Raw genomic sequence first — 25,946 nt, 5'->3', positions numbered from 1 at the left:
TCTAAAATGATCTGCCGAAATTGTTGCAACCCCTATTACTAGCCTGTTCAACCTCTCTTTCGTGTCGTCTGAGATTCCCAAAGATTGGAAAGCAGCTGCGGTCATCCCCCTCTTCAAAGGGGGGGACACTCTTGACCCAAACTGCTACAGACCTATATCTATCCTACCATGCCTTTCTAAAGTCTTCGAAAGCCAAGTCAACAAACAGATTACCGACCATTTCGAATCCCACCGCACCTTCTCCGCTATGCAATCTGGTTTCAGAGCTGGTCATGGGTGCACCTCAGCTGCGCTCAAGGTCCTAAACGATATCGTAACCACCATCGATAAGAAACAGTAGTGTGCTGCCGTATTCATTGACCTGGCCAAGGCTTCGACTCTGTCAATCACCACATCCTCATCGGCAGACTCAATAGCCTTGGTTTCTCAAATGATTGCCTCGACTGGTTCACCAACTACTTCTCTGATAGAGTTTAATGTGTCAAATCGGATGGCCTGTTGTCCGGACCTCTGGTAGTCTCTATGGGGGTGCCACAGGGTTCAATTCTTGGGCCAACTCTTTTCTCTGTATACATCAATGATGTCGCTCTTGCTGCTGGTGAGTCTCTGATCCACCTCTACGCAGACGACACCATTCTGTATACTTCTGGCCCTTCTTTGGACACTGTGTTAACAACCCTCCAGACGAGCTTCAATGCCATACAACTCTCCTTCCGTAGCCTCCAACTGCTCTGAAATACAAGTAAAACTAAATGCATGCTCTTCAATCGATCGCTGCCTGCACCTGCCCGCCCGTCCAGCATCACTACTCTGGACGGTTCTGACTTAGAATATGTGGACAACTACAAATACCTAGGTGTCTGGTTAGACTGTAAACTCTCTTTCCAGACTCACATCAAACATCTCCAATCCAAAGTGAAATCTAGAATTGGCTTCCTATTTCGCAAAAAGCATCCTTCACTCATGCTGCCAAACATACCCTCGTAAAACTGACCATACTGCCGATCCTCGACGATGTAATTTACAAAATAGCCTCCAATACCCTACTCAATAAACTGGATGCAGTCTGATTGAAGTACATTTCTGCTTGAAATAGCTAGCCTTGGCTTTTCTAACTGCCTGTGTATATTGGTTTCTAACTTCCCTGAAAGGTTGCATATCACGGGGGTTGTTCGATGCTAATGCAGAACGCCACAGGATGTTTTTGTGTTGGTTAAGGGCAGTCAGGTCTAGAGAGAACCTAGGGCTATATCTGTTCCTGGTTCTAAATTTCATGAATGGGGCATGCTTTTTTAAGATGGTGAGGAAGGCATTTTAAAAAAATAACCAGGCATCCTCTACTGAAGGGATGAAGTCAATATCCTTATTTAGAGGGCAAGTTGGTTAGGATGATATCTATGAGGGTGCCCGTGTTTACGGCTTTGGGGTGGTACCTGGTAGGTTCATTGATAATTTGTGTGAGATTGAGGGCATCAAGCTTAGATTGTAGGATGTCTGGGGTGTTAAGCATGTCCCAGTTTAGGTCACCTAGCAGCACGAGCTCTGAAGATAGATGGGGGGCAATCAGTTCACATATGGTGTCCAGAGCACAGCTGGGGGCAGAGGGTGGTCTATAGCAGGTGGCAACGGTGAGAGACTTGTTTTTAGAGAGGTGGATTTTTAAAAGTAGAATTTCAAATTGTTTGGGTACAGACCTGGATAGTAGGACAGAACTGTGCAGGCTATCTCTGCAGTAGATTGCAACACCGCCCCCTTTGGCCATTCTATCTTGTCTGAAAATGTTGTAGTTAGGGATGGAGATTTCAGAGTTTTTGGTGGTCTTCCTAAGCCAGGATTCAGACACGGCTAGGACATCCAGGTTGGCAGAATGTGCTAAAGCAGTGAATAAAACAAACTTAGGGAGGAGGCTTCTAATGTTAACATGCATGAAACCAAGGGTATTACGTTTACAGAAGTCATCAAAAGAGAGCGTCTGGGGAATAGGAGTGGAGCTAGGCACTGCAGGGCCTGGATTCACCTCTACATCGCCAGAGGAACAGAGGAGGAGTAGGATAAGGGTACGGCTAAAAGCTATGAGAATTGGTTGTCTAGGACATCCGGAACAGAGAGTAAAAGGAGCAGGTTTCTGGGGGCGATAAAATAGCTTCAAGGTATAATGTACAGACAAAGGTATGGTAGGATGTGAATACAGTGGAGGTAAACCTAGGCATTGAGTGATGATGAGAGAGATATTGTCTCTAGAAACATCATTGAAACCAGGTGATGTCATCGCATGTGTTGGTGGTGGAACTGAGAGGTTGGATAAGATATAATGAGCAGGGCTAGAGGCTCTACAGTGAAATAAGCCAATAAACACTAACCAGAACAGCAATGGACCAGGCATATTGACATTAAGGAGAGGTATGCTTAGCCAAGTGATACAAAGGGTCCAGTGAGTAGTGAGGTCAGTTGCGGTCACGGCGATTCAGACAGCTAGCCGGGCCATGGGTAGCAAGTTGGCAGAAGATGGTCTGTTTTTAGCCACCTCGTGCGTTTCCGTCGGTAGTGGGGTTCCGTGTGGTAGAGGGGACCAATCCAATTGGGAAAAATAGTTATAGTTATAGTTAAAGTGGCCCAAGAAAATTGGCCGGTAGACCTATTCAGATAGCAGCCAATAAGACAGCAAACAATTATCTGGCCGCAGATGGGCGTTAAGGTTATGTCGCGACGGAGGGGCCAGTTGGATAACTCCCTTGGGCAGATAACGTTGGTAGACCGCATCGGCAGTAAAACGGGTCCGGATAGGTGATTGTAGCCCAGGAGTGGCTGATGGAACTCTTCAGCTGGCTAGCTCCGGAATAATTGATGTTAGCTCCGGGACCGACGTTAGCCAATAGTCACTCGGATAGCAGCTAGCTAGCTGCAAGATCCAGGTGTAAATGTCCAGAGCTTGCGTTAGAAATCCGGGGATATGGAGAGAAAATAGGTCCGGTATGCTCTGGTCTGAGTCACGTTGTACAAAACTGGCGATAGCTTTTCGAGCTAAGGGATAGCTGATGACCGCCAACCATGGTTAGCTGAATTCTAACGTTAGCTAGTGAACTGGCTAACTTCTGGCTAGCTTCTGTTGTGGATTTCAGATTTGAGGTAAATAATACTTTTTTTTTAAATTGGTGAGGCGGGTTGCAGGAGAGTGTTTTGAAGTTGAGTTTTTAGAAAAATATATATAAAAAGATATGCGAATAAAAGATGTAAATATATATATATATATATATATATATATATATACACGAGACACGACAAGACGAGGACAAAGGACGACTGACTGTTATGCCATCTTGGAATAAGACAATATAGTAGATCGGATAATACTTTAATATTAGATAGTGTGTTGGTCTTTTTTTTAAACTGGGTGGTTCGGGCCCCGAATGCTGATTGGCTGACAGCTGTGGTATATCAGACTATATACCACGGGTTTGCCAAAACATTTATTTCTACTGCTGTAATGACATTGGTAACCAGTTTATAATAGCAATAAGGCACCTCAGAGGTTTGTGGTATATGGTCAATATAGCACGGCTAAGGGCTGTATCCAGGCACTCCACGTTGCGTCTTGCCTAAGAACAATCTTTGGCCATATACCACACCCAGTCAGACCTTACTGCTTAAGTATACACTTGAGGAGGAATTTGAACTCTAGTAACCTCAAGCTTCACCCAAAGTGAATACCGGATTCCACAATATTGCCTGCATCTAGCTTATCTAGGGTGTACTCATTAATCCAACAGTTGCAAAGGAGAGTTTCTATTGGACAAATTAATGTATGTGTATCCCCGTTTCGTTCCGTTTGCTTCCTTCTAAGAAATGTTTTTCAATAGAGTTGGAGGAATGAATACACCCCTGATCACACGCAAACACAACTCACTTTCATATTGGGGTGTGCCGAGTAGTCGGACAAAACGAGTATTGTAACGGATATGGCCAATTTTCTGGATACGATGATGATCCAAGTATTTTTTGTAATATCTGTGATCGGAAGAAAACTTTTTTTCGGGTGCCAGCAAACATATTTGTCATGCCAGTCAGTCACAGAGTTTCTAAACCATACTGTACTGTCTTTGAGTCGTTGATGTGCGGTCTAAATAACTCAACTGGCTAGTTTTCCTGTCTGTAAAGAGAAGGGTGGGGTGTACTTTGATCCTGCTGCTCTGATTGGATAGAGTGAAGCTGTATTTTTCCATCCACTCGCTTCATAATTTCACCCGATCACATTTCCTCTCATGTTTTCGGTCTGATCATTTATGTTGCTGCTGCCTGTTTCTATGATAAATCACATGGCAAGGATGTTTGCTATCAATGTGCATAGTATCTAACAAGTGGGGCAAGGGTAGGGAAAACATGAAACTAATGCGCATTCTGACAGAACCACGTTAGAAAGGATTACCAACACATACTGACCAGCTCATGTTATAGACAGAAGCATGCTACATGGCAGATCAATCCAAACTCATCTCTTGGCATGTCCATCCCACTCATTATCTCAGCCAATCATGGCTAGCGGGAAGGTTTCTGGCTTTTTCCATGACTAAACCAACTAGGTGTTAAGAGGAGCGACACAGGGGAACCCAAGAGCAGACTCAGATGAGGAAACAGGATGAATGAACCAAATATGTATTGTTACACAGAGAGATATGGAGTGCAGGGTAGCTTGAATGAGTTGCAGAAAAAACAGATGTGGAGACTGAGGTTGGAGTTGGCTGAGTAGAACAGGGTAAACAGGTTCTGAGTGGAATCCAAGGTAGTGGTGGTGAGTAAAATCCAGAGCAAGGTAGTTGGGTGGTGAGATGTGGAACGGGAGACAGGAGCCAGAGAGGTAAACTGCAATGAGAAGATAAACGGTGTCAGGCAGGGAAACAGGCACAGCAGAGTAACAGGATCTTGAATAATCATAAATGGCTAGAATCATGAACTGACTGAGCAAAGATTCCTATCTGGCAGAGTGGAAGTGGCAGGACTGAGTTTTTGTAGAGGTCTTGATTAAGGAACATAGTTGCAGCTGGTAGGGATCTGCTCTGACTCCAGCACACCTGTCTCCAACCACAAAATCACACAGAGAAGGAGAGGGAGAGAGAGAGTGTGTACAGGGGGAGTAACTGCAGGTCAAGAAGACACAGGATGAACACCAGAGGGCGGAGCAGGAGCAGATGTGACACTAGGCTTGTAATTTAACAGGTGCCACAGGTTAGTTGAGGTAATTGAGGTAATATGTACATGTCGGTAGAGTTAAAGTCACTATATATAGATAATAACCAGAGAGTAGCAGCATCGTAAAAGGGGGGAGGGGGGGGGGACAATGCAAATGGTCTGCGTAGCCATTTGACTAGCTGTTCAGGAGTCTTTTGGCTTGGGGGTAGAAGCTGTTAAGAAGCCTTTTGGACCTAGACTTGGCACTCAGGTACCGCTTGCCATGCGGGAGCAGAGAGAACAGTCTATGACTAGGGTGGCTGGAGTCTTTGACAATATTTAGGGCCTTCCACTGACACCGCCTGGTATAGAGGTCCTGGATGGCAGGAAGCTTGGCCCCAGTGATGTACTGGCCTGTACGCCCTACCCACTGAGGTGCCTTGCTGTCGGAGGCCGAGCAGTTGCCATACCAGTCAGTGATCCAACCAGTCAGGATGCTCTCGATGGTGCAGCTGTAGAACTTTTTGAGAATCTGAGGACCCATGCCAAATCTTTTCAGTCTCCTGAGGGGGAATAGGCTTTGTTGTGCCCTCTTCACGACTGTCTTGGTGTGTTTGGACCATGATAGTTTGTTGGTGATGTGGACACCAGGGAACTTGAAGCTCTCCACCTGTTCCACTACAGCCCTGTCGATGAGAATGGGGTGTCCACAATCATCTCCTTTGTCTTCACCACATTGAGGGAGAGGTTGTTATCCTGACACCACATGGCCTCCTCCCTATATGCTGTCTCGTTGTTGTCGGTGATTAGACATATCACTGTTGTGTCGTCGGCAAATGATGGTGTTGGAGTCGTGCCTGGCCATGCAGTCATGGGTGAACAGGGAGTACAGGAGGGGACTGAGCACGCCCCGTGTTGAGGATCAGCGTGGCAGATGTGTTGTATCCTACCTTTACCATCTGGGGGTGGCCCGTCAGGAAGTCCAGGATCCAGTTGCATAGTTCAGTCCCAGGGTCCTTAGCTTAGTGATGAGTTTTCAGGGCACTATGGTGTTGAACGCTGAGCTGTAGTCAATGAATAACATTCTCACATAGGTGTTCCTTTTGTCCAGGTGGGAAAGGGCAGTGTGGAGTGCAATAGAGACTACATCATCTGTGGATCTGTTGGGGCAGTATGAAAATTGGAGTGAGTCTAGGTTTTATGGGATAATGGTGTTGATGTGAGCCATGAACAGCCTTTCAAAGCACTTCATGGCTACAGACGTGAGTGCTATGGGTCGGTAGTCATTTAGGTAGGTTACCTTACTGTTCTTGGGCACATGGACTATGGTGGTCTGCTTGAAACATGTTGGTATTACAGACTCAGTCAGGGACAGGTTGAAAATGTCAGTGAAGACACTTGCAGGTTCGTCAGCACATGCTCGGAGTACATGTCCTGGTAATCCGTCTGGCCCTGCGGCCTTGTGAATGTTGACCTGTTTCATGGTCTTTTCTCACATCGGCTACGTAGAAAGTGATCACACAGTCATCCGGAACAGCTGATGCTTTCATGCATGCTTCAGTGTTGCTTGCCTCGAAGTGAGCAGAGAAATAATTTAGCTCATCTGGTAGGCTCATGTCACTGGGCAGCTCGCGGATGTGCTTCCCTTTGTAGTCTGTGATAGTTTGCCAGTCCTACCACATCCAACGAGCGTTGGAGCCGGTGTAGTACGATTCAATTTTAGTCCTGTATTGACGCTTTGTCTGTTTGATGGTTTGTCTGAGGGCATAGCGTGATTTCTTAGAAGCATCCGCGCTAGAGTCCCGCTACTTGAAAGCAGTAGCTCTACCCTTAACTCAGTGAGGATGTTGCCTGTAATCCATGGCTTTTGATTGGGGTATGTACATACAGTCACTGTGGGAACGACGTCATCGATACACTTATTGATGAAGCCAGTGACTGATGTGGTGTAGTCCTCAATGCCATCGGGAAGAATCCCGGAACATATTCCAGTCTGTGCTAGCAAAACAGTCCTGTAGCTTAGCATCTGCGTCATCTGACCACTTCTTTATTGACCGAGTCACTGGTGCTTCCTGCTTTAGTTTTTGCTTGTATGCAGGAATCAGGAGGAAAGAATTATGGTCAGATTTGCTAAATGGAGGGTAAGGGAGAGCTTTGTAAGCATCTCTCTGTGTGGAGTACAGGTGGTCTAGTTTTTTTCTCTCTGGTTGCACATTTAACATGCTGGTAGAAAGGAGGTTAAAAGGATTTAAGTCCCCAGCCACTAGGAGCGCCGCCTCTGGATGAGCATTTTCCTGTTTGTTTATGGCTTTAAACAGCTCATTGAGTGCGGACTTAGTGCTAGCATCGGTTTATGGTGGTTAATAGACAGCTATGAAAAATATAGATGAAAACCCTTGGTAAATAGTCGGGTCTACAACTTATCATGAGTAACTCCACCTCAGGTGAGCAAAACCTCAAGACTTCCTTAATATTATATTTTCTGCACCAGCTGTTGTTTACAAATATGCACAGACCGCCACCCCTTTTCTGACCGGAGGCAGCGGTTCTATCTTGTCGATGTAGCGTAAATCTTGCCAGTTGAACTTTAACCATGTCGTCATTCAGCCACGACTATGGGAAACATAAGATATTACAGTTTTTAATGACCCGTTTGTAGGATATTTGTGTTCGTAGTTCATCAATTTTATTATCCAATGATTGTACGTTGGCTAATAGGACTGGTAGAGGCAGATTACCCACTCACTATCAGATCCTTACAAGGCACCCCGACCTACGTCCCCGATATCTCCATCTCTTTCTCATGTGAATGATAGGGATGTGGGCCTTGTCGGGTGTCTGAAGTAAATCCTTTGCGTCCGACTTGTTAAAGACAAAAACTTTGTCTAGTACGAGGTGAGATATCCAGAAGCTCTTTTTGGTCATAAGAGACAGTGGCAGAAACATTATGTACAAAATAAGTTACAAATAACACGTAAAAACACACTCAATAGCACAATTGGTTAAGAGCCCGTAAAACGGCAGCCATCTCCTCCGGCGCCATTAACACAACCCGTGGACGCTCGACATACACCTAGTTTCCTGAAAGGTGTCACATATAAAGTGTGACTAGATCATAACATTTAACCATGGATGTACGGAGAAAATGCCCTCTTTTTTTTCTCACTCCTGTTGGCTCCCCCATGTGGGGGTCTGTGCTTTCTAATTGGCTCAAAGTGAAGTTGTTTGCCAGTGACGAACATTGCGATTCTACTAGTAGAAACGGCAGGTTTGTTGCTACTGTGTCGGCACGCAGCAGGCACTGCTTTTGTTCCAGCATGAGAAGGAATGGCATCCCACTGTGATAAGTACCTATCGGCAGTCTATTTGCAGTGAGATTCTCTGGGTTTTATGCAGAAGGGTTCGTCAGCTATCCCCATACGAGAACCCTTTGAAGAACCCTTTTGGTTCCAGGTAGAACCATTTTGGTTCCAGGTAGAACCCTTTTGGGTTCAATGCAGAACTCTTTCCACATAGGGTTCTACATGAAACCCAAAAGTGTTTTACCTGGAACCAAAAAGGTTACCCTATGGGGACAGCCGAAGAACCCCTTTGGAACCTTTTTTTCTACGAGTGCATGATTCTCTATACCAATTAAGTCCATCACGTGTACATGCCTCTCTGATGGCCTCCCGGGCACCTCCCAGGCACAATCTCCATACTTTAAAAAAGGTTTGGTGTGTTTAATTGCCAAGTTCACTGTGTGAACTTGATCCACCCAACTACTCAGTTTGACGTCCAAATGAACATTCCTCCCGACATTGACAGTAAGCCGGTAAACCCGTGATACACAAGGAAGTTCGATAGTCTCTGACTCATCTTTAGAAAGATATCAGATTTCGGATCTCTATTCCCACAATATTTTCTTGTGTCACTATTTTAGTTTGTGAGACTGAAGATTTGAAGGGGAAGTTCAGTATTTTACATAGATGGTTCCTGTCATGCCAGGGTGTGACTAGGGTGGGCATTCTATGTCCCTTTTTCTATGTTTTGTATTTCTTTGTTTTGGCCTGGTATGGCTCTCAATCAGGGACAGCTGTACATCGTTGTCGCTGATTGGGAGCCATACTTAGGTAGCCTGTTTTCCTTTGGGTTTTGTGGGTGGTTCATTTCTGTTTAGTGTTGTTACCTGACAGAACTGTTTTGGCTGTCGTTTCTTGTTTTGTTTAAAGTGTTCCATTAAAATATTATGATGAGCACTAACCATGCTGTGCCTTGGTCTACTCCATTCAACAGCCACTACAGTTCCTCACCCTGACAGTAGTCTATGGGCCAGGAGAAACTGTAATCCATGGTTTTGACAATACAAACTTCAGCCTCTGCTAGCTAAAAACCTATGGAAGTGATAGAGGCATGCTTGCAAAAAAATGTTTCATGTCATGATCAGATAAACTGAAATTAACTCAAATCAACTCAATTATTTGGTTTGACATTACTTAATAGTGATTTGGCCTATTTATTTTGTTTTCATTGCACACATTTCTACTAGGAGCCATTTTACATTTAGCTGAATTTCACCTTTATTGACAGTGCAAGTATATATTGTTACTGATCTGTGCGTGTGCCCTCTTCTGTTGTGTAAGAGTGGAACCGGTCTAAAACAATGGAGCTTCTATTGCAGTATAATGTCTGTGAATATTTTTGAAAACAAGAAAGGTTGATAGTGATTGTCCCATAGATCTCAGATTAATGTTCTCCATTCTCACAATATTTTCTGGTCTCCGTGCACACAAATATTAATTGTTCTATGAGTACAACCTAATTACCTTGAACTGAAAATATACCTTTTCGGCAGGTTCAGGGAGTTAACTACCTTCATTAATTGTATGTCTAATTAAATATATTTATTTGATTCCTAGTTCTTCATTTAACATTTGTTTATTAACAGTCTTCAAAGAAGTGTTTTCATTTTCTTCATTCTCATCTTCCATCTTCATTCTTCTTAGTCTTTACCAAGAAAGAACAAGGAACCAGTGGTGTAAAGTACTTAAGGAAAAATACTTTAAAGTAGTACTTAAGTAGTTTTTGGGGTTATCTGTACTTTACTGTACTAATCATATATTTGACAACTTTTACTTTTACTTCACTACATTCCTAAAGAAAATAATGTACTTGTTATGCCATACATTCCTCACCCCAAAAGTACTCTTTACATTTTGAATGCTTAGCAGGACAGGAAAATGTTCCAATTCATACACTTATCAAGAGAACATCCCTGGTCATCTATACTGCCTCTGATCTGGCAGACTCACTAAACACAAATGCTTAGTTTGTAAATGATGTCTGAGTTTTGGAGTGTACCCGAGGTTATCTGTAAGTAAAAATACAAGAACATGGTGCTGTTTGGTTTGCTTAATAATTTCAAATAATTTCTACTTTTACTTTCACTTTTAATACTTAAGTATATTTAAAACCAAATACGTTTAGACTTTTACTCAAGTAGTATTTTACTCTGTAACTCACTTTTACTTGAGTCATTTTCTTTTAAGGCATCCTTACTTTTACTCAAGTTTGACAATTGCATACTTTTTCCAACACTACAAGGAACACATGCCTTTGCAGCGTATTTGCTATGATGTCAGGGTAAAGCTTCATGAAATTAAAGGTAATTCAAACAATGAGAGAATTATTTCATTAATATGTTTTATTAATTGAATGACAAATTGTAAAACAAACTGTGGCACATTTTCAAATCCCAAAACAGTATTGATCAGGATCTACTGTCTGTTCCAACATGATCACAGAAAAAACTTTACACTGGTTGAAAATCACTATCACAGAAAACAACAAAAACCCACATATTTATCTGCCGATTTAGATGTATTAAGCAAGTGAACTTCCCTGCTAATGAGTTAGTAAATGACTTAGGGTTAGGTATGGGGTTAATTAGTGACTTAAGGTGTGGTATGGTAGTGACTAAGGTATGGGGTTAGTTAGTGTTTTAGGGTTATGTATTGTAGTCACTGAGGCAAGGGTTAAGCTTAGATTAGAAAACAAAAAACAAACACACCAAAAACAACAACACTCCAGGATTCGTACCACTGCCACTGGCGGAGTTTGTGGTGAACATTGTAAAATTCAGGATGATGCGGTCATTTTGTTTCGGGATGTAACAGCCAATACCTGCAGAAATAATATCCAAATAGGACAATGTGTGAGTAATTATACAGTATGTGCAACATTGGTGACAGTTGTTATATTTTATGAATGTAAATGATTGAAAATAACTCCTGCATGCTTTTTTCCCTTACTGTATTTCTCTAGCTTTGCAGAGAGAGAAAGATGAAGACAGACAGATCGTATTGACCGACCAAAAGACATTCCATCACTACTCACCCACATCAGGTCTGATTGTGGTCCCATTCCCCCCAGTCTGAACCAGGAGCTCCCAGTAAGTTTTCTCAGTAATGTTCCCAGCCACACCATTCACACTCTCCAGGAAGGGGCCATAGTTGGGGTCCTCTGTATAGGTGAAACTGCAAAAACAACCGAATAATGAATTTATTTTAATTTGAGCCATTGTGAAATGCCAGAATACCACAATTATGTTTGACAGTGAACAAGGTGTAAAATGCAGTATCACTCCATGCCATGCAATGAATGACACCTTGCACTACATAGCATTGTCTGTTCATGGTCACTGAAAGGTTCTACACAATTGCTCAAACTGTAATGATTTGAACGCACATCTAACAATCTACAGCATCTGACAATGACACAATGGAAGCTAATAATCTACTAACTTGAATCCTGAATTGGTCTGCAGTCTCCTCATGGCACCGATAAGGACCCCTCTGAATGCGACATCAGTACTGTAGGTCTTATTGGTTGTGTTTGAGATGCTGTTGACTACCACCAACTCAATGGAATCTAGTCTGGAAGTCTCTGTTGAAAAACATTGTTGCCTACAATGTCAATACCGTGGTGATGACATTGCAAAGAGGTAAACATGTTCTAGAAGTAAAAAAATGCTCCATTACTTCCTGCTGTCAGGTTCCCAGGATTGGAACTGTTGCCACTCACGGAATGCGAGCCCGAGGTGAACACAGTAAATCTTAGGATGATGCGGTCATTTGGTTCTGGGATGTAACAGCCAATACCTGCAGAAATAATGTCCAAATAGGTCAGTGTGTGAGTAGTTATATTGTATAGTATGTGCAACATTTGTGTGACAGAGGTGTTGTTATATTTTATGAATGTCATTGTAAATAACATGCATGCTTTTTCCCTAATTTATATCGGGTGACTTGTCCCTAAGCAAATAAACCACAAAAAAATGAGAGAGAGAGAGAGAGAGAGGAGGCTTTCCATCATTACTCACCCACATCAGGACTGATTGTAGTCCCATTCCCCCCAGTCTGAACCAGGAGCTCCCAGAAAGTGTTTTCAGTATTGTTCCCAGCCACACCATTCACACTCACCAGGAAGGGACCATAGTTGGGGTCCTCTGTGTAGGTGAAACTGCAAAAACAACAGTGCTCACCAATGACACCTGACTACATAAAATAAAACCACTGACACATCAACTGTCAAGAATCTAACGAAACAGCATCTAACAATGAGCCAATTTAACTGAATAATCTACTAACTTGAATCCTGCACTGGTCTCCTGCAGTCTTCTCATGGCACCGATAAGGATCCCTCTGAATGCGACATCAGTACTGTAGGTCTTATTGGGTGTGTTTGAGATGCTGTTGACCACCACCAACTCAATGGAAGACTCTGTTGTAATTGTAATTTACAATGTCAACTATACTGTAGTGTATAGGTGATAGAGATGACATTACAAAGAGGTAAAGTAAATAAATATATTCTACATTACTTTCAGTCAGGATTCCAGGAACCAGCAACAGCAGAGCTGCGGAGAGAAAAGACGCCATGATCATACTCATCATGTATTCAGGTTCAGTTGGAAGTGTCCAGTACTCATTTCATACACTACTTTTTATGTTGAACCGATAGCCACTCCTTATCTGGGGAGTTTCTGACAAGGAAAGAAATGTATTTCCTCTTCCCTTTTTCTCAAGCTATTGTGTAATGTATGTGTAACATATGTTTTGAACTGACATGTGGCATGAGTGCCAATCTGTTTACAAGTGCTGTCATGCCAACTCATTGTCACGCATTGTAATGACAAATACTCAATTGTGAGATGCCTGTAGAGCAGGGCTGTCCAACCCTCTTCCTGGAGATCTACCGTCAGTCCAACCCTAATTTAACACAGCTGATTCTACGAATTAGCTGCTCAACAAGATCTTAACTAGATGAGTCAGATACGCTAAATTAGGGTTGGACAGAAAACCTACAGGACAGTAGATCTCCAGGAAGAGGGTTGGGCAGCCCTGCTGTAGAGGATCTTTAGTTTCACTGTTAACCCACCAGGGGTCACCATTAAGTAATTATTTAGATTGAGGGCCACAAAAATTACGGGAAAGTACAGTATATAAGAGCAATGCTTACAAACCAATTGAGATACGCTCAATCATATATTTTAAATTAGGAAATTGAACCTGTTGATTAAATTAAATATATGAATAATGTCAAACCTAACAGCCTTTTACAATATCTCCATATGAACTTATGCTATTCATACACATATGACAATATAGTAGATTGGATAATAATTGAATATTAGATAGTGTGTTGGTCTATTTTATAAACTGGGTGGTTCGAGCCCCAAATGCTGATTGGCTGACAGCTGTGGTATATCAGACCATATACCACGGGTATGACAAAACATTTATTTTTACTGCTGTAATTACGTTGGTAACCAGTTTATAATTGCAATAAGGCACCTCGGGGGTTTGAGGTATATACCACGGCTAAGGGCTGTATCCAGGCACTCTGCGTTGCGTCTTGCCAAAGAACAACCTTTAGCCATGGTATATTGGCCAAATACCACACCCCCTCGGGTCTTATTGCTCAAGTATACACTTGAGAAGGATTTTGAACTGATAATCTCAAGCCTCACCCAAAGTAACCTAGAATCAGCAGCATCAGCATCAGTGGAACAGGTGCCGGTCTTAAAGGGACAGCGCAAATAAAAAGTTCAGTTGATGTAAAGAAAAATCACAATCACACTATATTGTGAACCCTTCTATAGAATAGCATCACTTTAATTAAGGTAGTTAATCCATCCAAACAAGATCATGCTACCTGTGGTCCATTTAATGTAACCTGAATAGTGGCTCTGGTTATGTATACAAGCTAATGTTAGTAAATAGTGGCTATGGCCATAGAGGTATCTGTGCAGTGGCGGTCAATTCCGTTTAAGATGAGGGAGGACAATATTTTTATTAGGAGCATGGCCTTATTATTATTACAGCATATTGGATGACTGTCATTCATAATCCATTCCCCCAGCTCAATGTAACATTGATAGGTTTAGTCTACTACATGATCCTTGACTTTTCCCTATACCCACCATGAGGTTGCTACAACCTAGCCTATGAATGAAAGTTTATAACGTAGGTGCAAAGGTGGAGAGAAATTTGAATAATCAAGGTGACAGACACTGACACAGTGAATTCCGCGTTTCACAATATTGCCTACATCTAGCTGATCTAGGGTGTAATCATTAGTCCAACAGTTGCAAACGAGAGTTTCTATTGGACAAATTCAGGTATGTTTTGGGGCTCCTGGGTGGCTCAGCGATCTAAGGCACTGCATCTCTGTGCTAGAAGTGTCACTACAGACCCTGGTTCGATTCTAGACTGTATCACGACTGTCGGTGATTGGGAGTCCCATAGGGCAGTGCACAATTGGCCCAGCGTCTTTCAGGTTAGGGTTTGGCCGGGGTAAGCCGCCATTGTAAATAAGAATTTGTTCTTAACTGACTTGTCTAGTTAATGTATCCCCATTCTTTCTGCTTCCTGCTAAGAAATGTTTTTCAACAGAATTGGCGGAAGGAATACTCCCCTGATCACACGCAAACAGGGTTCACTTTCATATAGGGGTGTGCGAAGTAGTCGGACAAAACGAGTAACGGATATGGGCAATTTTCTGGATACAATGATGATCCGAGTATTTTGTTGATCGGAAAAAGACGTATTTTCGGGTGCCAGGAAGCAACTTTGTCATGCCAGTCAGTCACAGAGTTTCTAAACCATGCTGTACTCCTGTCTTTGAGTCGTTGATGTGTGGTCTAAATAACTCAACTGGCTAGTTTGCCTGTCTGTAAAGAGAAGGGCGGGCTGTATGTTGATCCTGCTGCTCTGATTGGATAGAGTGAATCTGTATTTCTCTGTCTACTCGCTTCATAATTTCACCCGACCACATTTCTTCGCATGTTTTCGGTCTGATCATTTAGGTCGCTGCTGCCTGCTATTATGATAAATCACATGGCGAGGACGTTTGCTATCAAGCTGCATAATATCAAACAATTGGGGAAAAGGTAGGGAAAACACATTAAACGAATGTGCAACTTGGCTACCCAGTTGCAGTTGAGGACACAGACACACCCACCCCTCTGTCCTGCAGCTTTTGCAGTTTGAAAGTGCAGGTAGGTATTTTGCCAACATCAATTGTGGCATATTAAAACGCTTTCATAGCAGCCACATACAAGCAGCATGAGCCCCGTTGATTTTTCGGTAATTCCTTTTCGCATCTAGGCTCTCTCCTCTCACCTTTTCCCTTTGTTTGTGTACTTCAGTGCAAAACACACCAGCTGTCTGTGACTAGCCCGAAAAAACCTTTCCAGGCCAAACCTTCATATCATGACCGCTAACTGTTACACACAGCCTACATCGTTGTCACCATATCAGCTAACTTCAAGTCAACATAGCTACTAGAACGAGCGTGTTAGTAAACCACTACAATCATGCCCTTACAAAAAGTTTTGAAGCTGCAGTAAAAGTGCAGTATCTGCAGTTGACTATGACATTTTGGGCGCAGAGATTGCAGAATAACTTCAGTGTACTGCAGGTGACCTGCATTTATACTGCACTGTAACTGCAGTTACACTGCAAAATTACTGCAGTAAAAAAGTGTTATTTTGGACATTTGTATTTGCAGCATAAGTTTTCATACATGTAACTACTGTGTAAGTCTATGGAAGGGGATGACAACCACGAGCTTCCTCGCTTTTGTATAGAAGTCAATGCACCAAGAGGAGGATGGAAGCTAGCTGTCCTCCAGCTACACCATGGTGCTACACTACAGAGTGCTGCTGAGGCTACTGTAGATCTTCATTGCAAAACAGTGTGTTTTAATCAATTATTTGGTGAAATGTGAATATATTTATTGTAGTTTTATCTAAAAAGAATAACTTTTTAAATGTTTCACTATTTTTATTTTTATGAAATTCACTGAGGAGGATGGTCCTCCCCTTCCTCTTCTGAGGCGCCTCCACTGCTGTATAGTAGTATTATTCTGTTCATATGGCTCTGGCTATGCGCAGTATAGGTTATATGGATCTAAGTCTCTCATAAAATACTATTAAGTTAAGGAAACAGTACATATATATATAAGGTCATTTGAGTGAACTATCTGTTATGTGGAGTGTCTGTACCTGTCCAGTCGGTTTAGTTTTCTTGATTAGTCTGCAGATCAATTCCCTCTCCTCCTGCCGCTCGCTTCTCACTAATCGCTAATCTTCATCTGCTCTCTCTTTCTGCTCTGTCTTTGAACATCTCAGGCCCTCTTCACACAATCACGCCCCCCCTCCAGGTTCTGTCTTACATTCTCCAGTCTTTTTTCCAGCTCCAGCATGGTGTCCATGTATGTTTCCTTGTCTTTCATTTTCTCCTCATTCAGTCTCCTCTCCTTCCTCTCCTTCCATAGGAGATGTCATAGCTTATAAATTGGCAAAAATATAAATATAAATCTCTGCAATAGCCTTCAATTTACATTTCTAAAATTAATAATATAAGGCTTTTCTGTAGGTTACCCATTGAGGTAGGATACAGTTTTCATAACTTCCCCTGTTATCCTGAATTAAGATAAATGGAACTGTATTTTCCAAGAACAATGTAGCAGGCAGCATGGCCTCAAAATTTTCCCATTAGAAAAATGTTCTTGCATCCATAGCGCTGTCTCTGAATTTGAGAGTGTTCACAATTCTCTAGTCCCATCCCTCAACTTTTTTGCTAACAGTGGCGGGGCGTGCTTTGATGTTGTTTCAACTGCTGATTGACGCTTTAACATCTCGCCTCAAAACGGCCCCCTGGTCCCAACCCAGAAAGCCCGCAAGTAACGCCTTGGCGACACAGGCATAGAGCGCTGAATGCTAAAAGCTGGCAATACGGTGCCTGTGTAGCCTAGCCTATGTTGCGGTACGCAGTATGAAGATAACAGGCTGAATACCGCCAGATAAACCAAACGCATTGGGAAGCCGCGAATGTAAAGTCTGTCATTGTATCAGTTGTCATTTAATTTAGTTGAATGTTGCATTTTGTCAAAGAACCACATGTTGGGCTATCCATTCATTCTCTTTCCGAAATGGGACAGAATGACTGATAGTCGTCACATCTCGGAAATGAGAGCGGATCTTTCTATTTCAGGACAGATCTGCCAGTTCTAGCGCACCTCAGGATTTACTAGAAGAGGAGAGCGAGTTGTGATTTTCACATCCTAATTGTAAGGACGCACCAACATGGACCAGACGTTATTGTAAACCGCATGTGCTACTTGACATCGGACATCACCTGTCATTTCTGTTATGAGTCAATCGATTTTATTTACAAGAGCTGTTCAATTAATCCTGCCTCGTCTTAATTCACATGATAGAACAAGGAACAAAAAACATTCCTCTTGTCCTGACTTACCTTCAGGTGAGCTATTGTGTAACGATGTTTTGCTGTTATTATGATGAAGTATTATGACATTTGTCAATGTATCATTTCAAGTTAATCAGATCAATTTATTACATATACATTGTAACAGAAAACGATCATGTATATGGTAATTTGAGGTATTATCAACAGTAAAAAAAAAAATTAAACTTTATGGTGCATTGTAGGAAACAGTATGGTAAATGTGGTGCATTGTGGGAAAATTGCTCTATTTTGAAAGGTACTATAATTCCACTCCATAGAATACAGTACTGTACCGTATCTTTGGAGCACCAATAACCTTTTGACCTCTAGTGGGTGCATGGTATTGTTGTTTCTGTCTCATTAACATATTTTGAAGCATGCCTTGTAAGAGGCTATATTTGTTGCTCCCATGAGGGGGGAATGCAGTACCAATTCATCTCCCTATATGGTTATAGTGCCCCATCAATTTAAAATATAGAGATTTAGATGTAGAGATTTAGAGAGTTTATTACTCAAATGCACAGGGTTGCAGATGTAAATGCAGGGTACAGTGAAAATCTTAAGCTTCAATCTCCAACAGTGCAGGTCAAAGGGAAGTGAATGAACAATAAATAATAATAATAACAATAATAATATATATTTACAACAATGACATTATACGTGACCATTGGGGGCAGAGGCAGGTGCAGGGGGGGTCCATAAGGGGAGCAGCAGGGGGGAGTCTCGGGGTGCAGTAGGAGGACAGGAGGAGCAGGTAGAGCAGGTACCACCCTCTGTAGCGCAATGCGGTCAGCGGCGGTGGAGTTGCCGTACCAAGCTGTGATGCAGCCCAACAGTATGCTCTCGATGGTGCTCCTGTAGAACACTATGAGGGCCCTCGGGGACAGGCCAAATTTCTTCAGCCTCCTGAGGTTGAAGAGTCGCTGTCGTGCTTTATTTCACTTTATTTCACCACTGTGTCTGTGTAGTTTGACCAAGTTTGACTACCCTCTCGAAGCACTTCATGATGACGGAAGTGAGTGCTACGGGTCGGTAGTCATTCAGTGCAGCTATTTTCCATTTCTTTGGCACAGGATGATAGCGGACATTTTGAAGCAGGTGCACAGGGATGATACTGGGTAAATTGCTACAGACAGCGCTATATCTATCGATAGGTAACAGAATTACACTAATTGACTGAGTGTAGATGTTGTACTGTATGTTTATGTATGCACCACTGTACATGAAGGTTTAGTGGAGCATAGGTTCAAGGTAAGCACAGATGACTGACACAGAAGTCTGCCAGCTGGCACATAGACATACTAGTAATCTGTCATGAAACCCATGGATTTACCATCATCACCCAGTCATAACTAGGCCCAGGAGTTTTTCCTAACCATGTGACCTTACCCTAGTTACACAATAATTAAGGGAAGACCTGTAGCTCAGAGCTGGCAAACCCCTGATCTTTGACAAAAAAATCCTCCCCTTACTAACCGGGCACCTTCCAAAGAGGCATGAGCAAACCTTGAATAATACACTTTCCATTGTCAGTGTTTATCATCTTACCCCCGGTCCAGCAGCATCACTGCCTAGATTCGTGCAGTGTTGACCAGTCTGTCATGTAGGCTGGTTCTCTCATCCTACACAAGCTCTCTGATATCTCATAATGGAATGTCAGCAGCATTGAAGGTTGCTTGAAATGTCACTGCCTTATTTAGCATTGCAGTACAGCCTGAATCAGACTTCGGAGAGAGCACTCGAGAATAAGTGGCAGATTCAAATTCAATCACAGCCACATACTGTGTCTCTCAGTCTGGTTCACAGGCACACAGACACACACGCACGCACACCATTCATCCATCCATCCATCCATCCACTGCACTCTCAATGAGCCATTGAGTGATGTGGTGCAGCTGGCTGCTGATAAGCCCTTTTCTAAACGAAGAAACGTGAATAAATAGCATACATCTCCCAGCTGAAATCCTGCCTCAAAGATGTTCCTTAAAATAGACAGCTGAGCTGCTGTGCTGTGTGAGGAGATAATGTGGAGAGATTGTGAGTAGAAGTGTGCTTCCTGGGATGGAGTTTAAAGAGGTCTTAAGCCATGGGGAGCTAACTGAGACAGGAAAAGTACCCATTTTCCTGAATAATAGCAACATTGTATTTTGGCAGGTAACAATGTCTTACAGTATTCCAGGTTCCTTTACACTGTTCTGTTACGCGGAGCGAACACAGGGGAACCCAAGAGCGGACTCAGATGCAGAAGCAGGGATGAATGAACCAAAATGTTTATTGTACACAGAGAGATATGGAGTGCAGAACCGGGGTAGCTCAGATGAGTTGCAGATAAACCCAAAGTGTAGAGTGAGGTTGTATTTGACTGAGTTGAACAGGGTAAACTGGTCCTGAGGGGAATCCAAGGTGGTGGGGGTGAGTGAAGTCCAGAGCAAGGTGGTTGGTGGTGAGATGTGGTACGGGAGCCAGAGACAGAGCGGTACTGCAACGAGAGGACAAAACAGAGTAAGGCAGGGAAACAAGCACAGCAGGGCAACAGGATCTTGAGAACTGACAAAAGGCTAGGATAACAACTGACTGAGGGGTAGAACTGCAGGTTAGGACACCGGATGGACACCAGAGTGCGTAGTGGGAGCAGATGTGACATGTTCTCCAGCAAATACTAAGACATAAACGCCAACAGCCTCTCGGTGTGTGTGTGTGTGTGGACTTGTTGCCCTATCTTGTCAGGACCAGAATATCCTGACACGATAGGAAACAAGAACATTTCTGAAAAGTCAAAAATGTTATTTGAGGTTTAATAAGGTTTGGGGTTAAGGGTTAGGGGTTAAGCTTAGGTTTAGGGTTTTAGGAAAATAGGATTTTGAATGGGAATACATTTTTACTCACCAAAAAGTCTTGACAAGTAACATAAACATGGCTGTGTGTGTGTGTGTGTGTGTGTGCGCATGCACGTGTATGTGTTCATTCATTTTTACCCTGCCCAGTATTGTGATGGTGCTGTCATCACCTCACATCACAGAGATCAGGAACAAGGTGGAACTAGCTAACAGGAAATGCCACTTTTGAAATACTCCCCCCACTTCCAATATATTAAGGCATGTGGAGGGAGTTTCTCTTAACACTGAGGTTAGAAGGACGCCTTTACGAACACCTTAAGAACACCTTACGGCAACTGCAAGGAGTATTCATCTGATGAGGTCACTCGTACGGCTGGTTGGACAGGAAATAAATATTCCCGACCGGAGTCGCCTGCTGAGATCACAACCATGATTCATGCGTAGAGTTAATGACCCTGCTGTGCATCCTCTGAGCTGGGCGACAACGTTGCCTCCTGGATGCTGTAGTTTGTTTTACAAATGTTATTTTTTAATTAAGGATTTATTGAGAAAAAAAAATGCCCAGCTTGAAAGTTGAATGTATAAAGGAAATACCTTGGTCGCTGCTGAATGAGCTCAACTCAACACTCACATTTTACCCTCACATTTCATCAACAACAGCTTTATCCTTTGGGATAGCATTGGGATGCTGTGTCAGCCGTGTTTAAAGACCATTATTGACCATGCATCAACTCCCAAACAATGTGCCTATAGCACTTCATACCAAATGACCTGATCATCAATAAATTCAATTCTCTAGTCTAGGGAATCATTCTCTCTTGTTCTGAATCAACTTTCCTAGCTTAGAAACCTATGTGACACTGACAGAGATGATGACGTGGACTGTAGTCCCTTGCCGTGACCAAAACAAAAAGCAAACGTTGCCCCGTGATTGGTGGTTGCTGCTCCGAGTCCTTCGACATTTTGGCTGAGCTCTTGGAGAGATCACTCAGAGTGTGCCTACGTCAGCACTGCTGCTCTGTAACTGAGCCCATGGTACCGTAGGGCTTTTAGCTGAACCCATAGACCAGGTGGTGCTCCTTCACCTGGATTTGAAAATTTGAACACATCAGAAGGTGTGTACTGTATGTCTTTCGCGGTCACTAAAGGCTAAAGGTCATTCTCAACGGCTAATGTCCCATTAGCCAATGGTGGCGTTCCAAGTCGTCGTCTTTTTTGCAGCCGCACTGCACAGCCGGGCTGCATCAATGAGTGAGCCTCTGATGGTAGCGTGGTGATTGAGGTGCATTTCTATTCAAGGAGTAAGATAATGTTGAAGTCTAGGCTATATAGCAATGAATGGTCTGGTGATATACTTTTGTGATGAGAATAAGTCAACTTTGGTTAGATTTGGCAGACAAATGACATGTGATTGACTCTAATGAAGAACTTCCACCTTCTATCCCATTAGACATGATTTCAAATCAACATGGCCACATTATAATTAAATTCCACACATGGGCCCTGTACATACTTAAGTTGTACAACTGATGTACAACACATTTGGTACAACGGTTGTGATACAACGGAGAGTTTTCTGCACAAAAATAATTACACCAGTGTAGAGACACCACTCAATAGTTGTCTTAACAATTTTGCGCAGACAAAGTTTCCGTTGTATCACAAAAACATCAGCTGTATCACAACCATTGTGTCAAATCGGTTGTACATCAGTTGTACAACCGGAGTGTGTATGGGGCCATCGAGCAGTTGATAGACCTGATACAGTGCTGACTACAAATCAGTTGTTCAGCGCCTCAAAGCTCTGGAGAGCTTTCTTCTCAGCATTTATCCTTCCTCCATCAGTCTTTTTTCAGGATAATCAATAGAAAACGTTTTGACTCTGCTCTTTTATTTAGGCTAGTCTGTATTTAAATATACTTGACCTATTACTGAAACGAATCGACTTGTCAGTGAATTAATTTATACCATTTGGGACATTGATGGACCTATTCTTTACACAATACAATCTCACTGATCTTTCAGGGGGCTTTTCTAAGTGTCTGGTCTTTTTTCCAGGTTTTAAAGCCTTACTGAAGTGCCTGTCGGGGAGGTTTTGCAGCCAAGAGCTGATTGGAATCATGGGGCCCTCAGGGGCCGGCAAGTCCACTCTGATGAACGTCCTGGCTGGCTACAGGTGATAGGGCTGCTACCATTCTTTTGCATAGTTTTTTGTTTTAAAGGAGACTGGAACACCACTCAGCCTTACATATATTTTAATGTTTTTTTTCCAGATATATCAGAAAGGGCGAGGGAGATGGGTGTAACAGGGTAAAGGGTTGAGGCAGGGATTGAATCCTGGTCTCTGGGGGTCCTACATGTGCATATGAGCAGGAAACGTTAACGCTCAGCAACAGCTCTGAACTGCTTTTGCATAGTTTACACTACCTGCAAGCACTTCTTTTTGCTTATTCAAGTATTCATCCCCATTTTCAACGATCACTTCTTGTCTGAAATCTATTTCCCAAAAAGTACACCTGCTCTGCTTCATTCCACTGTGATTGGAATGTTAACTCATTGTCTTTGTTTACAAACTTCTGCCTGCACACATAACATTACTTTTGTAAAAACTGGAAGAATCTAAAGTAACTCTGAGGAAGGTCTAGTACCTAGTAGTAGGTTTTCACAGTACCTAAAACCATTTTGGGATCTTTTAAACAATAATGTGATGTGTTTGACCATGGGAAAAGAGCCACAGTGGAAATAAAAGTTCAATAATGTGGGTTTGATGGAAATGAACCCATGTGTTTATTATCAATCATCATGTCACGGCACCAAGAGTCGTCAAATTAATGTTTGTATTGATCCATTCTCCACTCCTGTGTGTCCTCCTTAGGGAAACAGGCATGAAAGGGAAGATCCTGGTGAACGGAAAACCCAGAGATCTCTGCACATTTTGTCAGATGTCCTGTTATATCATGCTGGATGACATGCTGCTGCCGCACCTCACTGTCCGGGAGGCAATGATGGTGAGAGAACAGGGTCGTGTTCATTAGGGCACACAATGGAAAACATTTTAAAACGTTTTGCAACTGAAAACAAAATTATTAATGGACAAATCTAGGTAGTCCCTCCCTGTTTCAGTCCGTTTCCTTCCGTTTGGTGCCTAATGAACATTACCCAGACACATGTTCTTATTGGGAGAATAGGTTGTTTTTATGGTTTGTTATTATGCAGTAAAGACTGACTAATGTGAGGTGTAGAAGAAAGTGGTGACTGCTGCCATCCACTGGATGTACAGCACGGTGAATAGTAGAAATCGTACATTTTCAGTGGATATCGTACATTTTCCTGACTAAAACATAGCTAAATTACTGTATTCTATGGATTTGATGTTTCAGGTTTCGGCCAACTTTTAGCTCAGTGGAAATATGGAATTGAAAAAAAAAAAACTGGTGAGTTAGACAGAAATGTACATCTTGCAGATGTGTGAAATTATACATATGACTGTGATTTGTGTTTGCCTACTAATGGTAGAAAATGTTATTTGTGTGTGGGTGCCTGTATGTGTGTGCGTGTTTGTGTAGGTGAATGAGATCCTGACTGCTCCAGGAGTGTGCTCACACCATCACCAGCTCCCTATCTGGGGGGCAGTGTAAACGGCTAGCAATCGCCCTAGTCAACAACCCCCCAGTCATGTTCTTTTTTTATAAGCCAACCAGGTAAGAGGCTCACCATATCAACCTGTCCACCTGATCCATCAACTATGGGACAAGATAAGCCCTTGTACAATACATTCTTGTTTGTGGTGTAGTGTGGCAGTGTTACTTGATCTAGGTCCTGGAGGGCTTTCAGATTTCAAGATTTCAGTCCATTTAAAATAACAGGGCCTGAAAGAAAAACTCCTGGTCCTGCTGATGACTTAACATGACCTCTACCATGGACCTCTACCCCCTTGCTACAACAGAAATGGTGCCATGCACTGAAAGTGCCTTTCTAACTGCCCCTCAGGGATTAATAAAGTTGTATGGAATTGAATTAAATTGAACTATTTAGGCATCAGTAGCCTGATTTTTGGGGCTGGGGTAAATTGGACATATATAACCCGTAGTGATATACTGTACATTCCACATTCATTTGAAATAGAGGTTGTTTCTCAACTACCAGTATCCTGCTGGTCCTACTTCCTAACTCTCTCCCACTCTATGGCTGTTGTTTCCAGTGGTCTGAACAGTGCCTCCTGTTACCAAGTGGTTTTCCTAATGAAATCTCTAGCCTTAGGGGGACGCACAATCATCTGCACCATGCACCAGCCCAGCGCCAAGCTCTTTGAGATGTTTGATAAGGAACAAACAGGCCACTTCAATCCATCAAATGATTAGACAACACACTAACACAGAGACAATACAGAGCCGTAGCAATTGTCCCATGGGTGTGGCGAGGAGTTTTTCCTAACCACGGAACCAGACCAGAAAAATTCCAGGCCCCTAGTTGTATTCTATAAAAGCCCAGAGTTTTTCTGGTAGGGTCAGGTGATCAGGAAAAACACAGGTCCCCACCCACTGACCACCTGTGTCTTTCTCTCCACCTGATGTGTTGTCTTGTCCTTCCACAGCTGTACATCCTGAGTCAGGCCCAGTGCATATACAAAGGCACCGTCCCATACCTCATCCCCTATCTGAAGAACCTAGGGCTCCCCTGCCCTACCTACCACAACCGGCAGATTTCAGTGAGTTCAATGGGACCTTAGATCAGAGCACACATACTCAATATCAGCTGAATATCTTTGTTTGTCTTTTGCCCCACATTGCAGACTTCTGCCATGTTTTGTTAATACCCTCTTCATAATGCCTTAAAAATGCAGTTATATTGCCTTATTAGCTATGCATAATGTGTTTTAGTAAGAGGCTATTCATAGAACGTGTTAACAGGATTTTCTCTGTCCCAGTCATCGAAGTGGCATCGGGGGAGTATGGAGATCGGAATCCTGTTCTGTTTGAGGCGGTCCAGGGTGGAATGTGAGCCATAGAAGAAGAACTCAAGTGACAAAAAAGACACATCTGATGTTTGTCCAACAAACTAACCCAAGGTGAGTACTAATGTTAAGGATCACCAAACAATAAGCCCCATTTACTGACACACACACACACGCACAAACACACTCACGCACACT

General features: G+C 42.8%; 2 protein-coding genes across 5 annotated transcripts; one reads left to right on the top strand and one right to left on the bottom strand.

The window, feature by feature from the left end:
- Positions 1-10,828: 10,828 nt before the first annotated feature.
- LOC115205907 (uncharacterized) lies at positions 10,829-13,143 on the bottom strand. The gene is made up of 7 exons (XM_029772343.1): positions 13,025-13,143; positions 12,792-12,924; positions 12,524-12,663; positions 12,183-12,302; positions 11,946-12,087; positions 11,539-11,678; positions 10,829-11,325 (listed from the first exon to the last, which is right to left on the bottom strand). Exons 1-7 carry the CDS (start codon positions 13,095-13,097, stop codon positions 11,189-11,191), a joined length of 885 nt encoding a protein of 294 aa, XP_029628203.1. The 5' UTR covers positions 13,098-13,143; the 3' UTR covers positions 10,829-11,188.
- Positions 13,144-17,414: 4,271 nt separating this feature from the next.
- On the top strand, positions 17,415-25,826 carry LOC115205914 (ATP-binding cassette sub-family G member 4-like). Of its 4 annotated transcripts, none has more exons than XM_029772353.1 (4): positions 17,415-17,972; positions 22,853-22,970; positions 23,670-23,802; positions 24,175-24,212. In XM_029772353.1, the coding sequence occupies exons 1-4, from the start codon at positions 17,861-17,863 to the stop codon at positions 24,190-24,192; spliced, it is 381 nt and encodes a 126-aa protein (XP_029628213.1). In that variant the 5' UTR covers positions 17,415-17,860; the 3' UTR covers positions 24,193-24,212. The 4 variants fall into 4 exon arrangements, 3 of the variants coding, with proteins under 3 accessions (XP_029628213.1, XP_029628212.1, XP_029628214.1); XR_003880699.1 differs by lacking the exons at positions 23,670-23,802; positions 24,175-24,212 and adding exons at positions 25,389-25,502; positions 25,722-25,826 and having other exon boundaries at positions 17,871-17,972; XM_029772352.1 differs by lacking the exon at positions 24,175-24,212 and having other exon boundaries at positions 23,670-23,837.
- Positions 25,827-25,946: the final 120 nt, after the last annotated feature.

Source organism: Salmo trutta, chromosome 13 (genome assembly GCF_901001165.1).
Source record: "Salmo trutta chromosome 13, fSalTru1.1, whole genome shotgun sequence".
Taxonomy (NCBI): Eukaryota; Metazoa; Chordata; class Actinopteri; order Salmoniformes; family Salmonidae; genus Salmo; species Salmo trutta.
The sequence above is the reverse complement of the archived record's forward strand: the minus strand, read 5'-3'. Positions and strand labels throughout refer to the sequence as shown.